A 14,543-nucleotide genomic window follows, 5' to 3' on the forward strand; every position below is an offset into this window, starting at 1 on the left:
GCCACGGCAGTGTGATGTACACGACAGAAATTGGAGTAACAGCAGGAGGCAAACAGAGACAGCGGGAACACAAGCACAACGAGGTACAAGAATCAGCAACCGCGAAGGAATATTAACAATAGGAGGGGGCAGCAGAAGTAGTAGGGGCAATAGGGGCAGTAGCAGCAACACAAATCAAGAAAAGGAGGAGGAGAGGGATATGGAGAGGGTGGGGGTTTAAAGGTTATGACATGGGAGATTTGAAAGAGGGTATGCTGTCGTTAAGTACCTAGGTCATGTTAATCTCTAATTCTCACTTTTTTTTTTTGCACTCTCTCCGACATGAAAGCGATCTCCGACATGCGTGTTCCTCAGTCAGTTATCAGGTTACCCCACATCTTAGTATGTACAAGTACAGGTTTACCCCACTTCGCCGGCCAGAAGGAGGTAAAAGAGGAAAAGGAAAAAAGCCGCTACCCCTTCCCCTCCATTGAGCTATTCTCTAATAACCCGCGAATCACCCTGCTACTTTCCCTACGAAAGAAGAAAAAATCATGATGCTCGAGGGGGCGGAGGTAGGGGTGTCGGGGTAAGGAGAGAGGTAGAGCCGCGGTGGCCGGGGGTGGGGCGGCGAGCAATGACCCAGACCAAGAATCAATGGGGAGGGGGGTTCAGGCTTATAAGATCAGATTGGAGGTTGGAATTAACTCATCCCTTCAGGTAAAGAATAAATATAAAAAATTAATAGCCTCCTTCTGGTCTGGTGTCGGAAAGTGGCTTTCTGTACAAACTAGGTTGTGTCAGATTTTTTTTTTTTTTTTTTTGTTCTATGGGTTTTCCTAACCTATCCCTAACACCTGCCTAATCCCTTAATTTGTTTGCCAATGTTATGTGCCCGGCTTGAGGGTTTGTGTGAGCGTGTGGCAAAGTCAGTTAGAAGGGGAGAGAGGGAGGGAGGGAGCGAAGAGCTTGCTGGTTAGGATGATTTAGTGATTGATTATGCGTTCTGTGTGCGTGCTCGTCCGGATACGCTTCGTGGCGCATGTTTCTCGGCAATGCAACCGTTTACCCGCGTGCGTCTTTCAACCGCACCGCCCGACGCCAGGGCTGTCTGCCGACGGCCGTGAATGGTTTCGGGAGCTCTCCTTGTGCCTGGTAATAAATTTGAGTATGGAGTGAGTGCGGCTCCCCTCATTCTACGACATTCAATTCGTGTGATTGAATGGCGCGCGGCCATCGTGAGAATTGTTTGGGGAACCTTTGCTTCTTGGCAGGGCAATGTGAGATATCATTTGCCAGAATACGCTGGAGAACACCCAAAGAACTCTTTCTCGACCCCCTCAGCGATCCTTGCCCACCACCCACAACATCCAGCTTCCCGACCCTCCACCCTTTCCTGGAAGAATGGGAATGAGAATGAGAGATAAGAAGCGATGTCCAAAATGTTCAAGATCTAAAAAATCCACCCATCACATCCTTTCCGGTTTCACAGCCCAAAGGAATTCCGCTAAACCTGATTTGTCAGTGGCCGCAAAACGCCCACTGCCAACCACAAAAAACGTGACCAGGGCGCAGCGACTGGCTCCGAATCCTTCACACACATTCTCTCCCTGATGATAAACTGCACTCTCTGCACTCTCTGCGCACAGCACAAATAGGAATGAAACAGAACAAAATAAAAACACCCTCACACCTAAACCTGAGGTGGGAAGTACGGTAGATATTACCCTATTATCTGCACTCGGTGCGAGAGCGAAGCTGGGGGAAGGGAAGGCTGGCGGGGGGGGATAGAAAGAAGGAAACGAATAAACAACCATAATCATAAAATTATATAGGGTGGGGGAAGTGGAGCATGGGCTTATGAGATAGGGAAAAGGGAGAGGGGGGATACCGGAGGAGAGGGCAAGAGCGAACACGATCTGATGTATGATGATAATAGAATTTGTTGCTGATCTTTTTCTAAAGTTGATTCCGGAATCCGCTCACCAATTCATCCATCAACCCCTCCAGAAGCGACGTTCGATCGAGTCAAACCACCCTTCTTTCCCTCAAACACCTTCATCAAGTATAAAGTTGGTCGTCTGCTGGCCGCTCAAAAACATCTTCCCTCGCCCACCCGCCCGTCCAACCTATTTCTTACAACGGGGCGGTCAACGCTCTCTATCCATACCCATACGCGCATCCATCCATCCATCCATCCATCCATCCCTTCTCTCTCCCTCTCTCTTTTCCGATTTCAGCTGCCCTTCTTATTCCCGATCTCTCCTTGCCCGGGCCCATCATTCAATCATTTCCGCAGATAGACAGGCGGCCCCAAAAGAATAGGGAAATAGGGAATGAAATAAGAAAAATACGTTTTCCCATCATAATCGCTCTTCGCCGCCCATTCAGCTTTCTTTCCCCCTCCGCCTGCGTCGTATGCATTCACTCATACATCCATAAACCCATCCCCCCATCTTTTTGCTGATTGCTTCTATCGCCTCGAGGCCCACGACAAGGCAACGGCCAACGGTGTTCGTTCCATCTGGATCAACCACCTTTGACCACACACCCCCCTCTTTCCCTCCCTCCCTCCTTCTTCCTTCCATTTTCCGTTTTCCTCCCTTTCTCCAATTCGATCCAATCCTATCCCTGCTTTTATCTGCGTGCTCGGGTCAGAACATAGAACGTTACGCTGGGCCCTTGGCCTCTTAAATAAATAAATGGCCGACAAGTCCTTCGCTCGCTCCATTACGGAACGGAGCTCATTTTTGTCGTCCCTTTTCTCCAGTGTCTCTACGACTCGGTGTACACCAGCTGCCTTGTGGCCAATTCTGATCGACAATATCAAACAGCCAAAAATGGTCGGTGCTGTGCTCTGTGGTATTCCCCTGGTATATGTCGGTCTACGGTCTTTGAGAGAGAGAAGGAGCAAGGAGGAGGAGGTGAGAAGCTTAAAGGGAGCTCCAGATGATGGGCACAGTGTGCATAGCAACTATGAGAGCCTCTCGAATGCGAGTTCATCAGTTTCAGGTGTGTAACATTGATTTCTGGGCTTGGTTGCTCCTCTCTCTCTCTTTTTTTTTCCTTCTTTCATTTCGGCAGTGCGACGTGGGCGGGTGTAGCATCACATAAAGTATGATATGTGCCGCGCCTTATCAGTTCACACCGTCACTATGCTTCGCTTGCTTGCTTTTTCCTTATGAATTTTTTTCTTCCGCATCACCCTCCCCCCTTGCTTTGCTACTTTTTACTACATTTTTCTCTTAAACCTCATCTCTACCCCGTCATACGTAGCGGGAGTCCCTGGAGTTTCATGTGCTTTATAATGTCACTCATTCACGCCCCTTCAATCATGACCCGCGACTAATGATTATCGAAAACCTTATTGGTGCAGATTCTTCTCTTTTACGCAAGCATTCGGAAAACATATCTGTCACCACTAAGCATTACACATATCCTGCAGTTCGTGTTTTCTATCGGCCACATCCCAAGGCTTCCGTTCTTCCCCCCAAGCTCCCTCTGCTGGTCTTTCTGCATGGTATGTGGCTATCGTGCTTGTCGTCCTTCTAACAGGGATTGATTCTAGTTGTCTAGGGCTTGGGGGTCAGATGTCTCAATTTCAGTATTTGCTCGAGTTCTTCGTAAGTCCTGATTTTTAAACCGAATAAAATAGAGCTGAAGATTGGTGTACTAGTTGGTAGGCTAGTGCTGATAGAAATTTCTCTGCTTTTAGGTTCACATATCTCATACCCTTGCGATTGACCTGCCGGGCTGTGGACCCTCTTCGGAATTCTCCCCTAAGGATTGGGATGCATACACTACCTCCCGATTGGTAGAATTGATCGCGGAAGTGGTTAATCAAAAACTTGAAGATGGCCAACAGGTGGTCCTTTTAGGGCATTCGATGGGATGTTCGCTCGCAGTAACTCTTATAGCTGAGGGGGGCCTGTTAGCGGATAGATGTGCAGGGCTTATAGCAATCTGTCCCAAAGCTACCGTCTCCGAGAAGGAATTAAAGACCTTAAAGACAGCATTGGCATTTCCGGAATTCATGTTCGATCTATTCCGGATCTACGATGGCCGGGGTGGAACAACATCGAACTCAGTCACTCGGTTTGTTGGGTCAAATTCTACGGAAAAGGTCAGAAAACTGCAGCTGCGTTTCAACAAAGAATCACGAACACCCGTGTGGAGACGAATGGTTAATGGTATTCGCCTACCAACAGAGGAGGAGTGGACCTCAGTCAAGTGCCCAACTTACCTTCTAGCGGCTTCGGAAGATAAAGTTTGCGCCACAAAGGAAGTTGACTTGATCCATTCGTGGTTTGATCCTGCAAAGAGAGGCGGATCTGTATCCACCACCAGCATGGGTGGCTCCGCAGATAGTACGCCATCGTCGTCCCTTTCACCATCTCCTGCGAGAACTAGGCCCGTCGTGAAGAAGTGCATCATCCCTGATGCAGGACATGGTGTGATGTATGAAACCCCGCAGGTTGTCAGTGGACTTATCGGCGATTTCTTGTCCGAATATGTTACCGAAGTCTTGTCCTTAGGCTGGCAGTTGTTATATCTCAAAGAAGACAAGTGGCTCCTGAAGAATCTTGAGAAGTGGACTCGGATCCAGAGCGTCAGTCCAAGGATAGGCGGGTACATTGACGGCTCAGGAGGACCGTATGTGAAGTCTCCTTTCAGGGCCATGAAGACGTTGAGGCAGAATGACCCGAGCGGACACAACCCTGTTGAGTTCAGTGGGAAATGGCCAGACGTAAAGGACGCGATTGACATCTCCCATGAGCAACCACCGTATGACCCGGAGACACTCGGGGATGGTGTTAGGTATCACAAGTGTGAGTCCCCCCCACACGAACAGCTTGGCCGAGTAAGCCTGGGTACTAAGACGTATCTATAGTCCCGACAGTTTCCAAAATTCCCCCAACCCAAGATGAGGTGGCTAGCTTCATCGAGCTCGTAGACTCGATTAGGAAAGAACGCGGCTACAATGATAATATCACCATCGCCTGTCATTGCCATTACGGATTCAACAGGACGGGATTTTTTGTTTGCTGTTACTTGATTCAACGCTTGGGGTTTAACGTGGAACAAGCTATAAAGGCCTTCAAGGATGCAAGGCCGCCAGGGATACGCCATCCCCACTTCATCAATGAGCTTTTTGAGAGACATTGTTTGGGTTTGGTTAGGGCGCCAACCTTTTAGATCGCCACGTTTTACATGCGAAATCGGCAATCTAATCTCACACGCTTTCCCGATATCCCTACAGTTATCTGTCTGATCTTTCTACAAGTACATTGTTACTGGGCCACTTTTATTAGCGTCACCCTCTCACATGACATTAATACTACATTATACCTCGTTTCAGTCTTATTCCTAGCATTCAAGGCACTATGTCTTTGTTCGCTTGTCTAATATTTCGGGCTTTTCCTCTTTTTCTCAATGGGCGCAAAGGCAGGCTTTATTACGATCATTGGGAATTTCATAATTGGGGCTGTATTATTTTTGTTTGATCCCGATTTCCTTATAGCTGGGGGCGAAACTCTTTTTTTTTTTAACTGTATTTGTAACACTCCTTTGCGTTCTTCCTCCCCATTGGTCACTCGGAATGTAAATTTTTTTTTTGAAGGGGTATGATATTGTTTCTGGACAAACACAGAAATATCCGGACAAAATCACGGACCCTATGTCCAAATCCGTGTGGGACCTGACCGGATAGTTTCCGGCACTTGTGGTGGGGTCACAATTGTCCGGATCCAGAACCAGACCATTGGTATCCCATTTCAACTCCCAATTTAGGTATTCCAATTTAGGTATTCCAAACTGCCCCGGGCGAAGATCGGTGTCTTTTTTTATTTATCTTTTCTTTTCTTTTTTTTGTTATATCCATTATCGAAGCATTGAGATTCAGACGGGGGTTGAGTTAATACCGTATCACAAGTTAATGTCTGTGTGATATTTCTATCTGGTCCAGGCAGCGCCTGAGTTTATCCGTACTTATACCGTAGGGTAGGCTTACTTCTAGTAGGAATGGCCAATGATATCGCCCTCCCCCTCCCCCTCCCCCCTCTTTCTAACCCTTTCCCCCTCTCTCCTACCTACAGTACCACAATTATTGTACCGACCCCAAAGTGAAAAAAAGTAATGAGCTACCTAGGGTATCCCAACGTACTCACCGCTCAATATTTCGTATCGTGGGTGGAAACACGGTGCCTTTTGACTATCGTAGTGCTTGTACTATACTAACTTTATACCTGTGCGGACGTTGACTACTATTACTGTTACTGTTGCTGTTGCTGTTAACACTGCCTCGCTCACCGCGGGTTCTTATGTGAGTTTTTTTTTTTTTTTGAGGGGAAGGGGAGGGGAAAAAATATCGACATGGGATGGTATGGTAAGTGTCAGCGAAGTTTCTGCCCAATTCATCTGGTTTGAGGGGGGAAAGAACTCCAAACTCTTCTGTGGTGAAGTGTTAGACGGAGGTACAGTACAGTGCTCGAGTATAGTATGATACAGTAGTGTATGATTCCAACAGCACATTATCTCCTTCTTTCTTTCGTAAAACACGAACACGTCGTGCGCTCTGCGCTCTTTGCTCTCTCATGGAGTAATGATGTCAATTCCTACCGCCGGGAAGCGTTTGGAATATGTTCCATGTTGTAGATCACTTTTTTTTTTTTTTGTAACCATGGCTGTATCATCTATCATTCGTTATGCAAGGTGAAGTCTTTTTTTTTTCCGCTTGGTATACTTTTTCCGGTGCTGTGCATAGAAACCTTTCTTCTCCCCCTCCCCCCCTTTTTCCCATACCAACTGGAATGGGATTGTGGGGCATGGGGAATGAAGTGGTGGTTGTCGGTTGGTTGATAGCGATGTGCATGGGGAGATCTGGGGCTTGGGCTTGGCTGTTGAAGTGGAAGGGACAGGCGGAGAGATGTACTGTATAGGTAAGGAGGTGGTGGGTGATGTGGTTGCTCGAGTGATCGGGAGTGAATGTGGGTGGGAGTAGTTGCTGGGTCGGGTGAGGGTGAGTGGGTGGGTGTGGGCATTTTTGCTGACTGTGCTTTGGGTCGGTGACCTTGTAGACTACTCGAGTGAGAGGTTGTGGAGGGGTGGTGGCGGTGGTCGATCGGGGCTGTAATACTAGTATGATACAGGTCTAACTCAGTCTACCCCTACCTGCCTGTGGGGAAAAGAAAGAAAGGAAATGTTGACTATGGCTGGATTGCGCTGCATAATTATATGGGTATGATATCATCATGGAGACTGTGATTTTGAAGGTTGAGGTTGGGGCTATTATTACAACTTACCGGTAATACTATTGTAACCCGGTTTTATCATAGTGGTGTGTGTATGTGCTAGTACTGTACCGGTACATATCACACCAGATTTTGCTACAAGCACCGGTACCGGTACTTTATCTATTTCTGCTACGAAGTATATTGTCCGTTTTTGGCTGGGGTGGGGGGAAAAAAAATGATGCATCCAGGCTTTTCAGCTTTTCATCATTAGTCTACAGCACTTCCCCCTACCATCAGACAATCTTTCATCACCAAGGGCCAACTCCCAGCTCCTTCCATCAAATACAAACCTCGTTGCCGCGCCCCTCCTTCTCCTTCGGCACGCACGCGATATCGCTCAAGCTCTCCATCTCCCCCGCACCCCACCTATCCAGCGCAATCAAACCGACTGTTCCACACATTCACCGTAAAAGCCTCACACTTGACGCTTCAGTTACTCAGCTCCCTCAACCACTCACGCAACAAACCCCCCTCCTCTCCATCCTATCGTATGGACTCTATCCGTCAAACCTGTTCGGGTCGTCTCACTTTCGGTTGAGGAGATGGCGGATCCCTTTAATCCTCACTACCACTCGCAGGGTCTAACGCACCACCACCCCCACCATCCCCACACATCTAATCTCCATCCCTCGATTCAGTCCCCCGCACCTCCACCGCCTCCACCGCCTCCGCCGCCGACACCCGCACCGGCGCCGGCCGTGACGCATAGCAGGGCTCCCAAAGCAGTCTTTGCAAGATTGACTCAGCCGTTTATCGGGACGAGTAGACCTCCGAGCTCTTCTGGGCCTGGGAGTGGGCTTCATGGGAATCTACCGACTAGCGCTCCGTATACACTCCCCTTCCTTTTCTCCATTTTTTCTTTCTTTCTTTTTCTAAAAAAAGGGGGGGGGTATTAGGGCTGATTTAAAGTGATTGCAATAATTTTCTTTTGTTGAGGGAAAAGTCGAAACTTATTAAAGCCCCGAACAAGCCGATATAACCTCAATAGCCCTATCTTTGCGCTCTCCGCAAACATAGAAGGTGACCAGGTCGTTATCGCAGGTCGTGGTATCCTTAGGATCTTGCGTGTAAGCTATGACGAGATAGCTGAAGCTTCCGTCTTGCGTGTTCCCGCGGAGCAGAAGAAGCACCCGCAGTACGACGTAAAATGGGGTACGGTCCATCAGAAGAACACCGTTGCAACAGCGGGGACGAACGGGACTATCTGCGTCTACGATACTAAGGATGGGATGCTGGACCGCCAATTGAGAGAGCATGGGAGACAGGTGCATAAGGTGGCGTTCAATCCCGCGGATGGGAGGCTGCTGTTGAGCGCTAGTCAGGACGGGACTGTCAAGCTTTGGGATTTGAGGGAGAAGAAGAGTCGGCTGACGTTTGTGGGGAGGGCGGATGCGGTGAGGGATGTGCAGTTTAATGCTGGGAATGCGGTAGAGTTTGCCGCGGCGTTTGACAATGGGACAATTCAGGTATTGCCCCTCTATCCGTTACGATTGGCAGCGGGGGGGGTACTGATTGGGTTTGGCTAGAGGTGGGACTATCGAAAGGATAATACTTACGAGAGGAGTCTTAGCGCTCACAATGGACCTGCGTTCACGGTGGATTGGCACCCGGATGGAAAGCACTGTGCTAGTGGTGGTAGGGATAGAACTGTGAAGGTATGGGATTTTTACGCTGATCCTAGGCAAAAAGCGAAACATACGATTTCTACCATGACGTCTGTTAGTCGGATTTCCTGGCGGCCGTTGAAACAAGTGACTACGGAGTTGGCCACCTGTGCGATAGGTAATGATCACAGAGTTCACGTATGGGACCTGAAGCGTCCTTATATCCCCACGAGGATAATGGATGAGCACGAGAATGCCGTTACGGGTATTCTCTGGAAGGATGAGGACACCCTGTGGTCTTGCTCCAAAGACAATATGTTTGTACAAAATGATGTCAGCTTTGCGAGCCGACCTATCAATTCCCTTACCCACGGGGCATTCTCTTGGAGCCCTACGGGGAGCTTTACATTCACGGTTGAGCAGCGCAAATCGCGGAGGAGCACATCCCGGGGCTTCGACTCGGAGGACGATCTAGCAGGTCATGACCGGCGAAGGCATGGGAGAAGCAGTTCCTTCAGAAGCTCAAAGCCAACACTGGGAGGTCTAGAAACCCTCGACAAGATATTTGTGCCGTCGCAGGCATCCGCGAGCGTGCACATACCCGGCCTCTTCGACGAGGTGGCCTTCTCATATTTAGCACAGAATTACATTTTTGACCTGGAAGGTGTAATGGGCGGATCAAAGATCTCGCTCGGAGAGGCCTGCGAGGCGAACGCTCGGACAGCCTGGATGATGCAGAAGTACAGGACCGCGCAGACGTGGAAGGTGCTTCAACTCGCACTCGTGCGCGAGGAGAAGGCAATTGAGCGCAGACATGAGGCGAAGGCTACTGGCTTGTCCCCGGCAACGGGGGTAGCGAGTAGTTTAATGATGAGGAAGCAAGCACTAGCTGCTGCTGAGCAGAGTAATTCCGGTGGAGCGACGCCGCTCGCGGGACCTACGCATATTGGCATCGCAACACCCACACCGGGAAGACCTGACGGTTCTGTGGATGAGGCGCTGCTACTGCTGCCCCCGGCTTTTGGAACAAGTCTTGGTTCTAGCACCACCTCCACGGACGGGGAAGAATATACTGGGGGGCATGTAAATGACGATGAGACGGAGGGCGCAAAACACCAACCCCCATTAGATGTCACGACGGACGCCATGGTGGGGGGGGAAAAGCCCATTTTGACAGACTCACAAAACGGGGTAGTCAATACCACAACTGCTAATATCAATAATTATAATACGACCTCCGCTACTACTGCTACCACAATAGGCTCGCTGGCCCTCTTCTCGGAGAGCACCGGCCACTCCCCTGCAACGCCCATCCCACCCGTACCCCCGATTCCGATGTACCAGTCAGCGGGTTCCCCAGCAGTGCACATGCTGCACAGCGAGCAGTACTCCTCCTCCGCCTCCGGCAACATGGAGAAGCGGCGGGAGAGATTCTACTCGCTGGCTAGCGAAACCACAACCACCTCCTCATCCTCGTACGGCGACTTCCGCAACCGTGTTAGCGAGGACGATGACGAGAGCACATCCCCAAAAACCGGGACCTGGATGGAAGCGATTGTGGAAGAGCCCCCTTTACCACCACCACCGCCGCCACCCCAACAGCCGCCTGCTTCTGCTCCGCCATCACTACACCTCCCCTCCGCAAAAAACAAAGCCAGCCAAGCCACGCAGGGGAAAGAAGAGGACCAAACATTCACTCTCCACCCCCTCCCCCTCTTGGAGACCCTCCTGGAATACTACGCTTCGACAACAGACGTGCAAATGCACACAACGATATTCCTCCTCTTATCTTCCTCTCAAACATTCTCGCCTTCCCCGCTACTAAAAGCTCTCTTCAACACCCCAACCTCAACCCCCCCTACTACCTCCTCCCCCACCACCGCCGCCATCACCGCCACCCCTCCCCTCTCCCTTCTAGAATCAATATCCTCATATCTGGACCTCCTCCGCCGCCTCAATCTTCACTCCGTTGCCGCTAGCGTGATCAAGTGTGCCCAAGCCCTCCCCGAATTCACTGCTCTCGGCCAGACAAATACCCATCTAGACTTTGCCTGCGGCAGATGCGCTCGCCCCATTGCCATCGCTACCGCCACTGCCACTAATACTGCTACTTCTATGAAGGTTGGTGCTGGGGGTGGGGGGCTAGGGTGTGGAAAGTGCGGGGCCGTTGATGGATGCGTGATTTGTTGGGGCAAGGTTGGGAGGTGGAGTATGTGCCAAGGCTGTGGACATGGTGGGCATGATGGGTGTTTGAGGGAGTGGTTTCTCGGCGGTGGTACTAGAGGGGAATGCGCTGCTGTTGGATGTGGGCATTATTGTTTGCCGGAGTAGTAGGGTTGTTGGTGGTGGTGGAAGAGGGAGGAGGAAATAGGGGGGGAAACGTATATACTAGCCAATATATTCGTGAGACATTATCGATTATTCGTGACATGGTTTTATGTATATGTATGTATGATAAATAAACGAGATGAGTCTGGGATTTTTGGAACTCCCCTTCCTTTCATCCGTTCATCACCGATCGACCAATCAATCAATCAATCAATCAATCAAAAAACGCTGTACAAGGAAAGAGAAAAAGAAAAAGAAAGGAAGAAAGGAAAAGGGCATCAACTAAACATCCCAAAAAATCAAAAAATCAAAAAATCTCGCGAGTCGCAAAACTACCTACTCCCGGGCCTCTCCCAAACCCTAACCCTCTCCTCCCCCCACCCAAGCCCCCTCCTCCTCCTCCCTCTACTCTCCACCACCCCACCACCCATAGCACCCCGCTGCAGCTTCCTAATAGCAAGACGTCTCTCCTCCTCCCCTACGCCATCGAACCCCCCGCCGTCTCCGGCGCTAGCACCACCACCAACACTCCCGACTCCATCCACCGCGACAACCACACCGGGTCCCTCGCGCACCGCGACACCCAGCGCAACGACTAGCGCGACCATGAAACGGACCCACAGCCACACATGCTCGACGGCTTCTTCAACGGGTTGGGGGAAGACCAATGGTGCGGAGGTGGATCTTGGCCTTGCTAATGCTACCGCCTTTGGCGCAGTGAGGGCGGTGGAGGATGGGGATTGTTGGTGGCAGTGACAATATGCACAAGTAGTGGTAGTTGTGGGGGGGGCTTTTGTCTTCTTGTTCTTTTCACCAAATTCCTTCCTCGATGAGCGCCTTGACGAGGGTGATGACGAGGGGGAGGAGGGTGGCTTTGGTGATAGTAACAGGTGGTGGCGGTGGTGGTGGTGGTGGTGAGGGCGGGAAACGCGATTGCCGACTACCCCGCCGAGAATGTCCATTGCTTTGCGCTTCGCGCTGAAGAATGTGCCCTGCGGCGAGACGAAGGATTCGCCAACTTTACTAATGGCTTTGACGACGAGGGGGGTTGGGTTGGTTAGTCCTTCGGAGATGGAGGCGGCGGTGGCGTCGTTGTCGTCGCCATCGAGACCTGCTTCGGTGTCTTCCCCAGAGTCTTCACTAGAGTCTTGGGCTCGGGCTAGTTCCGCAAAGAGGGAGGTTTGCGGGGTTGCGGCTTTTGGTGCCTGTTGGGGGGGCGCACAGCGGGAAGAGGAGGAGGAGGAAGAGGGAGGGCGAGAGAGAGGAGCGAAGATTACGGATGCAGGGTCCGAGAGGGTTGGTAGGGTTGGAGATGTGATGGTAGTTGCGGTTACAACAGCAGCGGATGGGAGGATTAGGGTTTTTGGAGCGGAGGAACCGGAGGGGAAGCGGCGCATCCTGCGGCTTCGTAGGGCTGCAGATGGAGGACGAGGGGATGTTTGGACTAGTGCTGTGTTGGGATTTAATTCTATCCCGTATTCCTCCGAATATCCGATTTCTCCTTCTACTCCTTCCTCCTCCGTCGCAGCTAGCTCGGACATACGATAGAGCACGGCTTCAATTGGATCAGTGATTCCGTAGTCTTCTAGTGCGCAGGTACTCCTCTCACGACTCGCCCTCCAACTGCGGCCCTCCACAGGTGTATTCTTCTCACCGGTGGCAGTAACATCGGCAGCTGCTGCAGCACATCTCAACTGTGTCCCTGGCGAAGGCGTCGATGATGGTACGGGTGACGACCCAAGACTACTACTCCTCTTTGGAAGCGCAATAGAGCCGGGCCTACCCGAGCCTACGGACGAGCAGTCACTCTTACCAACACCAACACTTTGCGCCAGCCTCGTCGAGTCCGCCAAAAGCTCACTGAGAGCCTCAATCCTAAACTCCAATGTCCGATTCTCCTCTTCTACCCCCCTCAAATCCGAAATCATGGCCCTGGCCTCTTCGAGGTTTACCTCGGCGGTCTTGCACCTGTACTCTGCCTCCTCAAGCTTTACCTCCAAGTTCTTGATCTTTGCGCGCAGGGATTTATCAATAGCAGCGCGAGCATTGACCTCCTCCTTCACACGCGTGGAAAACTTATTCTCCCAGTCTGTTAGCTCACTGCGGAGCAGGCGGGCCTCAGCTGTCAGCTTGCGCATCTTGACGGCGTGGCTGGTGCCGTCGCTCGGGGATGTGTAGCTCTGCAACTGCGAGACCGTATCGGCTATCTGATGCTCGAGGTAGTCGATATAGCGGGCCGAACTCCCCGGCGAGTCCCCACTGCTGATCCCACCGTTCGAGCGGTTCCGGCGGTGGTGAGCGGTCGAGGCGTAGTTGTATGGACTCGGGGTCGAAATCATGGACATGGGACGCACCGGAATCGGGCTAGTCATCGCGCGGACGGAGCCCACTGGTGAGAATAGTGGTGAGGGGGGTCTTCCGTTACTACCGCTTCCTCGTTCATCTTCACTGCCGCCCCCCGCCTTATCGTCCACCCCCCCACCAATCAACGTCGACCCATCACTCAAAAGCGAAGAAGATGAAACCCTATTCCTACGTTTCCTACCCGCCTCACCGCCGTTGTCGTTATTACTACCCTCCTCCTCCCCATCCCCCCCCTGATCCTCCGTCTCCCACCCATTATCCTCTGGAAACGAGGACTTTCTACCAACAGGACTTGTCAACATTCCCCTATGCGTGTAGTAGCCTGAGCTCGGTGGTAGTGTGCTAGGATTTGTTCGGGCATTGCGGAGTCTCAGGCGACGGTTTTGTAGGGTTGGGGCTTCAGCTGTTGACATTTATTTTTCCTATTTTTGTGGATGAGGGGAGGGAAGGGGAGGGATTTCGAAAAACTCGTAACAATGAAAGAATGAATGAGAATGAATGAGAATGAAAGGTAAAAAGAGAAGAATTGTTGGGGAAAGGGGATGGATGACACCGCAAAGCAGGGAAGGAATGAATGATGGCAATAGGTTTAGGTTCAGAATAGGGGGGGTCAAATACATACTAACCACATTGCACGCAAACGGAAATGTGTTTACTGTTGTATGATAATAATAAAAAAAAGAAAGAAAAGTCACCCGGATTCGTTCACACCCAGCTGAGCCTCCTTCATATTGATACCGATAATGTAGTAACAAAAAGGCTTCTCAACCCTTAAATAAGGCCAGACCAGGGGTCACGCTAGCCCATCATTCCCTCCACCGAGTCGAAGAAGGCCTGTATTCTGATGGCAACGGTACAATTTTTCCCCACTTCCATTGTACTCGAGTGCAGAGTATTCATATATTTTTCCTTCACGGGATCGCACGGGTACGGTACCCTACAAGCACAGCACGAGCACCTGTGCGGCGGGTTCCAG

The 14,543-nt window shown here is 50.9% G+C and overlaps 3 protein-coding genes; 2 read left to right on the forward strand and 1 right to left on the reverse strand.

Annotated features, from left to right (window-relative positions):
• Nucleotides 1-1,746: 1,746 nt before the first annotated feature.
• Nucleotides 1,747-5,799, forward strand: GSTUM_00007245001 (uncharacterized protein). XM_002839281.2 has 5 exons: nt 1,747-2,991; nt 3,356-3,499; nt 3,556-3,602; nt 3,695-4,808; nt 4,871-5,799. Exons 1-5 carry the CDS (start codon nt 2,820-2,822, stop codon nt 5,173-5,175), a joined length of 1,782 nt encoding a protein of 593 aa, XP_002839327.1. The 5' UTR covers nt 1,747-2,819; the 3' UTR covers nt 5,176-5,799.
• A 1,771-nt stretch (nt 5,800-7,570) lies between these two features.
• On the forward strand, nt 7,571-11,296 carry GSTUM_00007246001 (uncharacterized protein). XM_002839282.2 has 4 exons: nt 7,571-8,097; nt 8,181-8,213; nt 8,242-8,737; nt 8,798-11,296. Exons 1-4 carry the CDS (start codon nt 7,814-7,816, stop codon nt 11,204-11,206), a joined length of 3,222 nt encoding a protein of 1,073 aa, XP_002839328.1. The 5' UTR covers nt 7,571-7,813; the 3' UTR covers nt 11,207-11,296.
• A 239-nt stretch (nt 11,297-11,535) lies between these two features.
• GSTUM_00007247001 (uncharacterized protein) lies at nt 11,536-13,980 on the reverse strand (the record flags this gene model as incomplete). Its single annotated transcript, XM_002839283.1, has 1 exon — nt 11,536-13,980. The coding sequence occupies one exon, from the start codon at nt 13,978-13,980 to the stop codon at nt 11,536-11,538; it is 2,445 nt and encodes an 814-aa protein (XP_002839329.1).
• Nucleotides 13,981-14,543: the final 563 nt, after the last annotated feature.

This window comes from Tuber melanosporum (genome assembly GCF_000151645.1).
Source record: "Tuber melanosporum whole genome shotgun sequence assembly, scaffold_33, strain Mel28".
NCBI lineage: Eukaryota > Fungi > Ascomycota > Pezizomycetes > Pezizales > Tuberaceae > Tuber > Tuber melanosporum.

Excerpts from the sequence above, each read along its gene's own strand:
- GSTUM_00007246001 (XM_002839282.2), top strand. The coding sequence starts at position 7,814 with ATGGCGGATCCCTTTAATCCTCACTACCACTCGCAGGGTCTAACGCAC. Across the intron at positions 8,098-8,180 it reads AATCTACCGACTAGCGCTCC|TGATTGCAATAATTTTCTTT; the intron begins GTATACACTCCC and ends GCTGATTTAAAG. Across the intron at positions 8,738-8,797 it reads TTGACAATGGGACAATTCAG|AGGTGGGACTATCGAAAGGA; the intron begins GTATTGCCCCTC and ends GGGTTTGGCTAG.
- GSTUM_00007245001 (XM_002839281.2), top strand. The coding sequence starts at position 2,820 with ATGGTCGGTGCTGTGCTCTGTGGTATTCCCCTGGTATATGTCGGTCTA. Across the intron at positions 3,603-3,694 it reads AGTATTTGCTCGAGTTCTTC|GTTCACATATCTCATACCCT; the intron begins GTAAGTCCTGAT and ends CTCTGCTTTTAG. Across the intron at positions 4,809-4,870 it reads TGGTGTTAGGTATCACAAGT|TCCCGACAGTTTCCAAAATT; the intron begins GTGAGTCCCCCC and ends ACGTATCTATAG.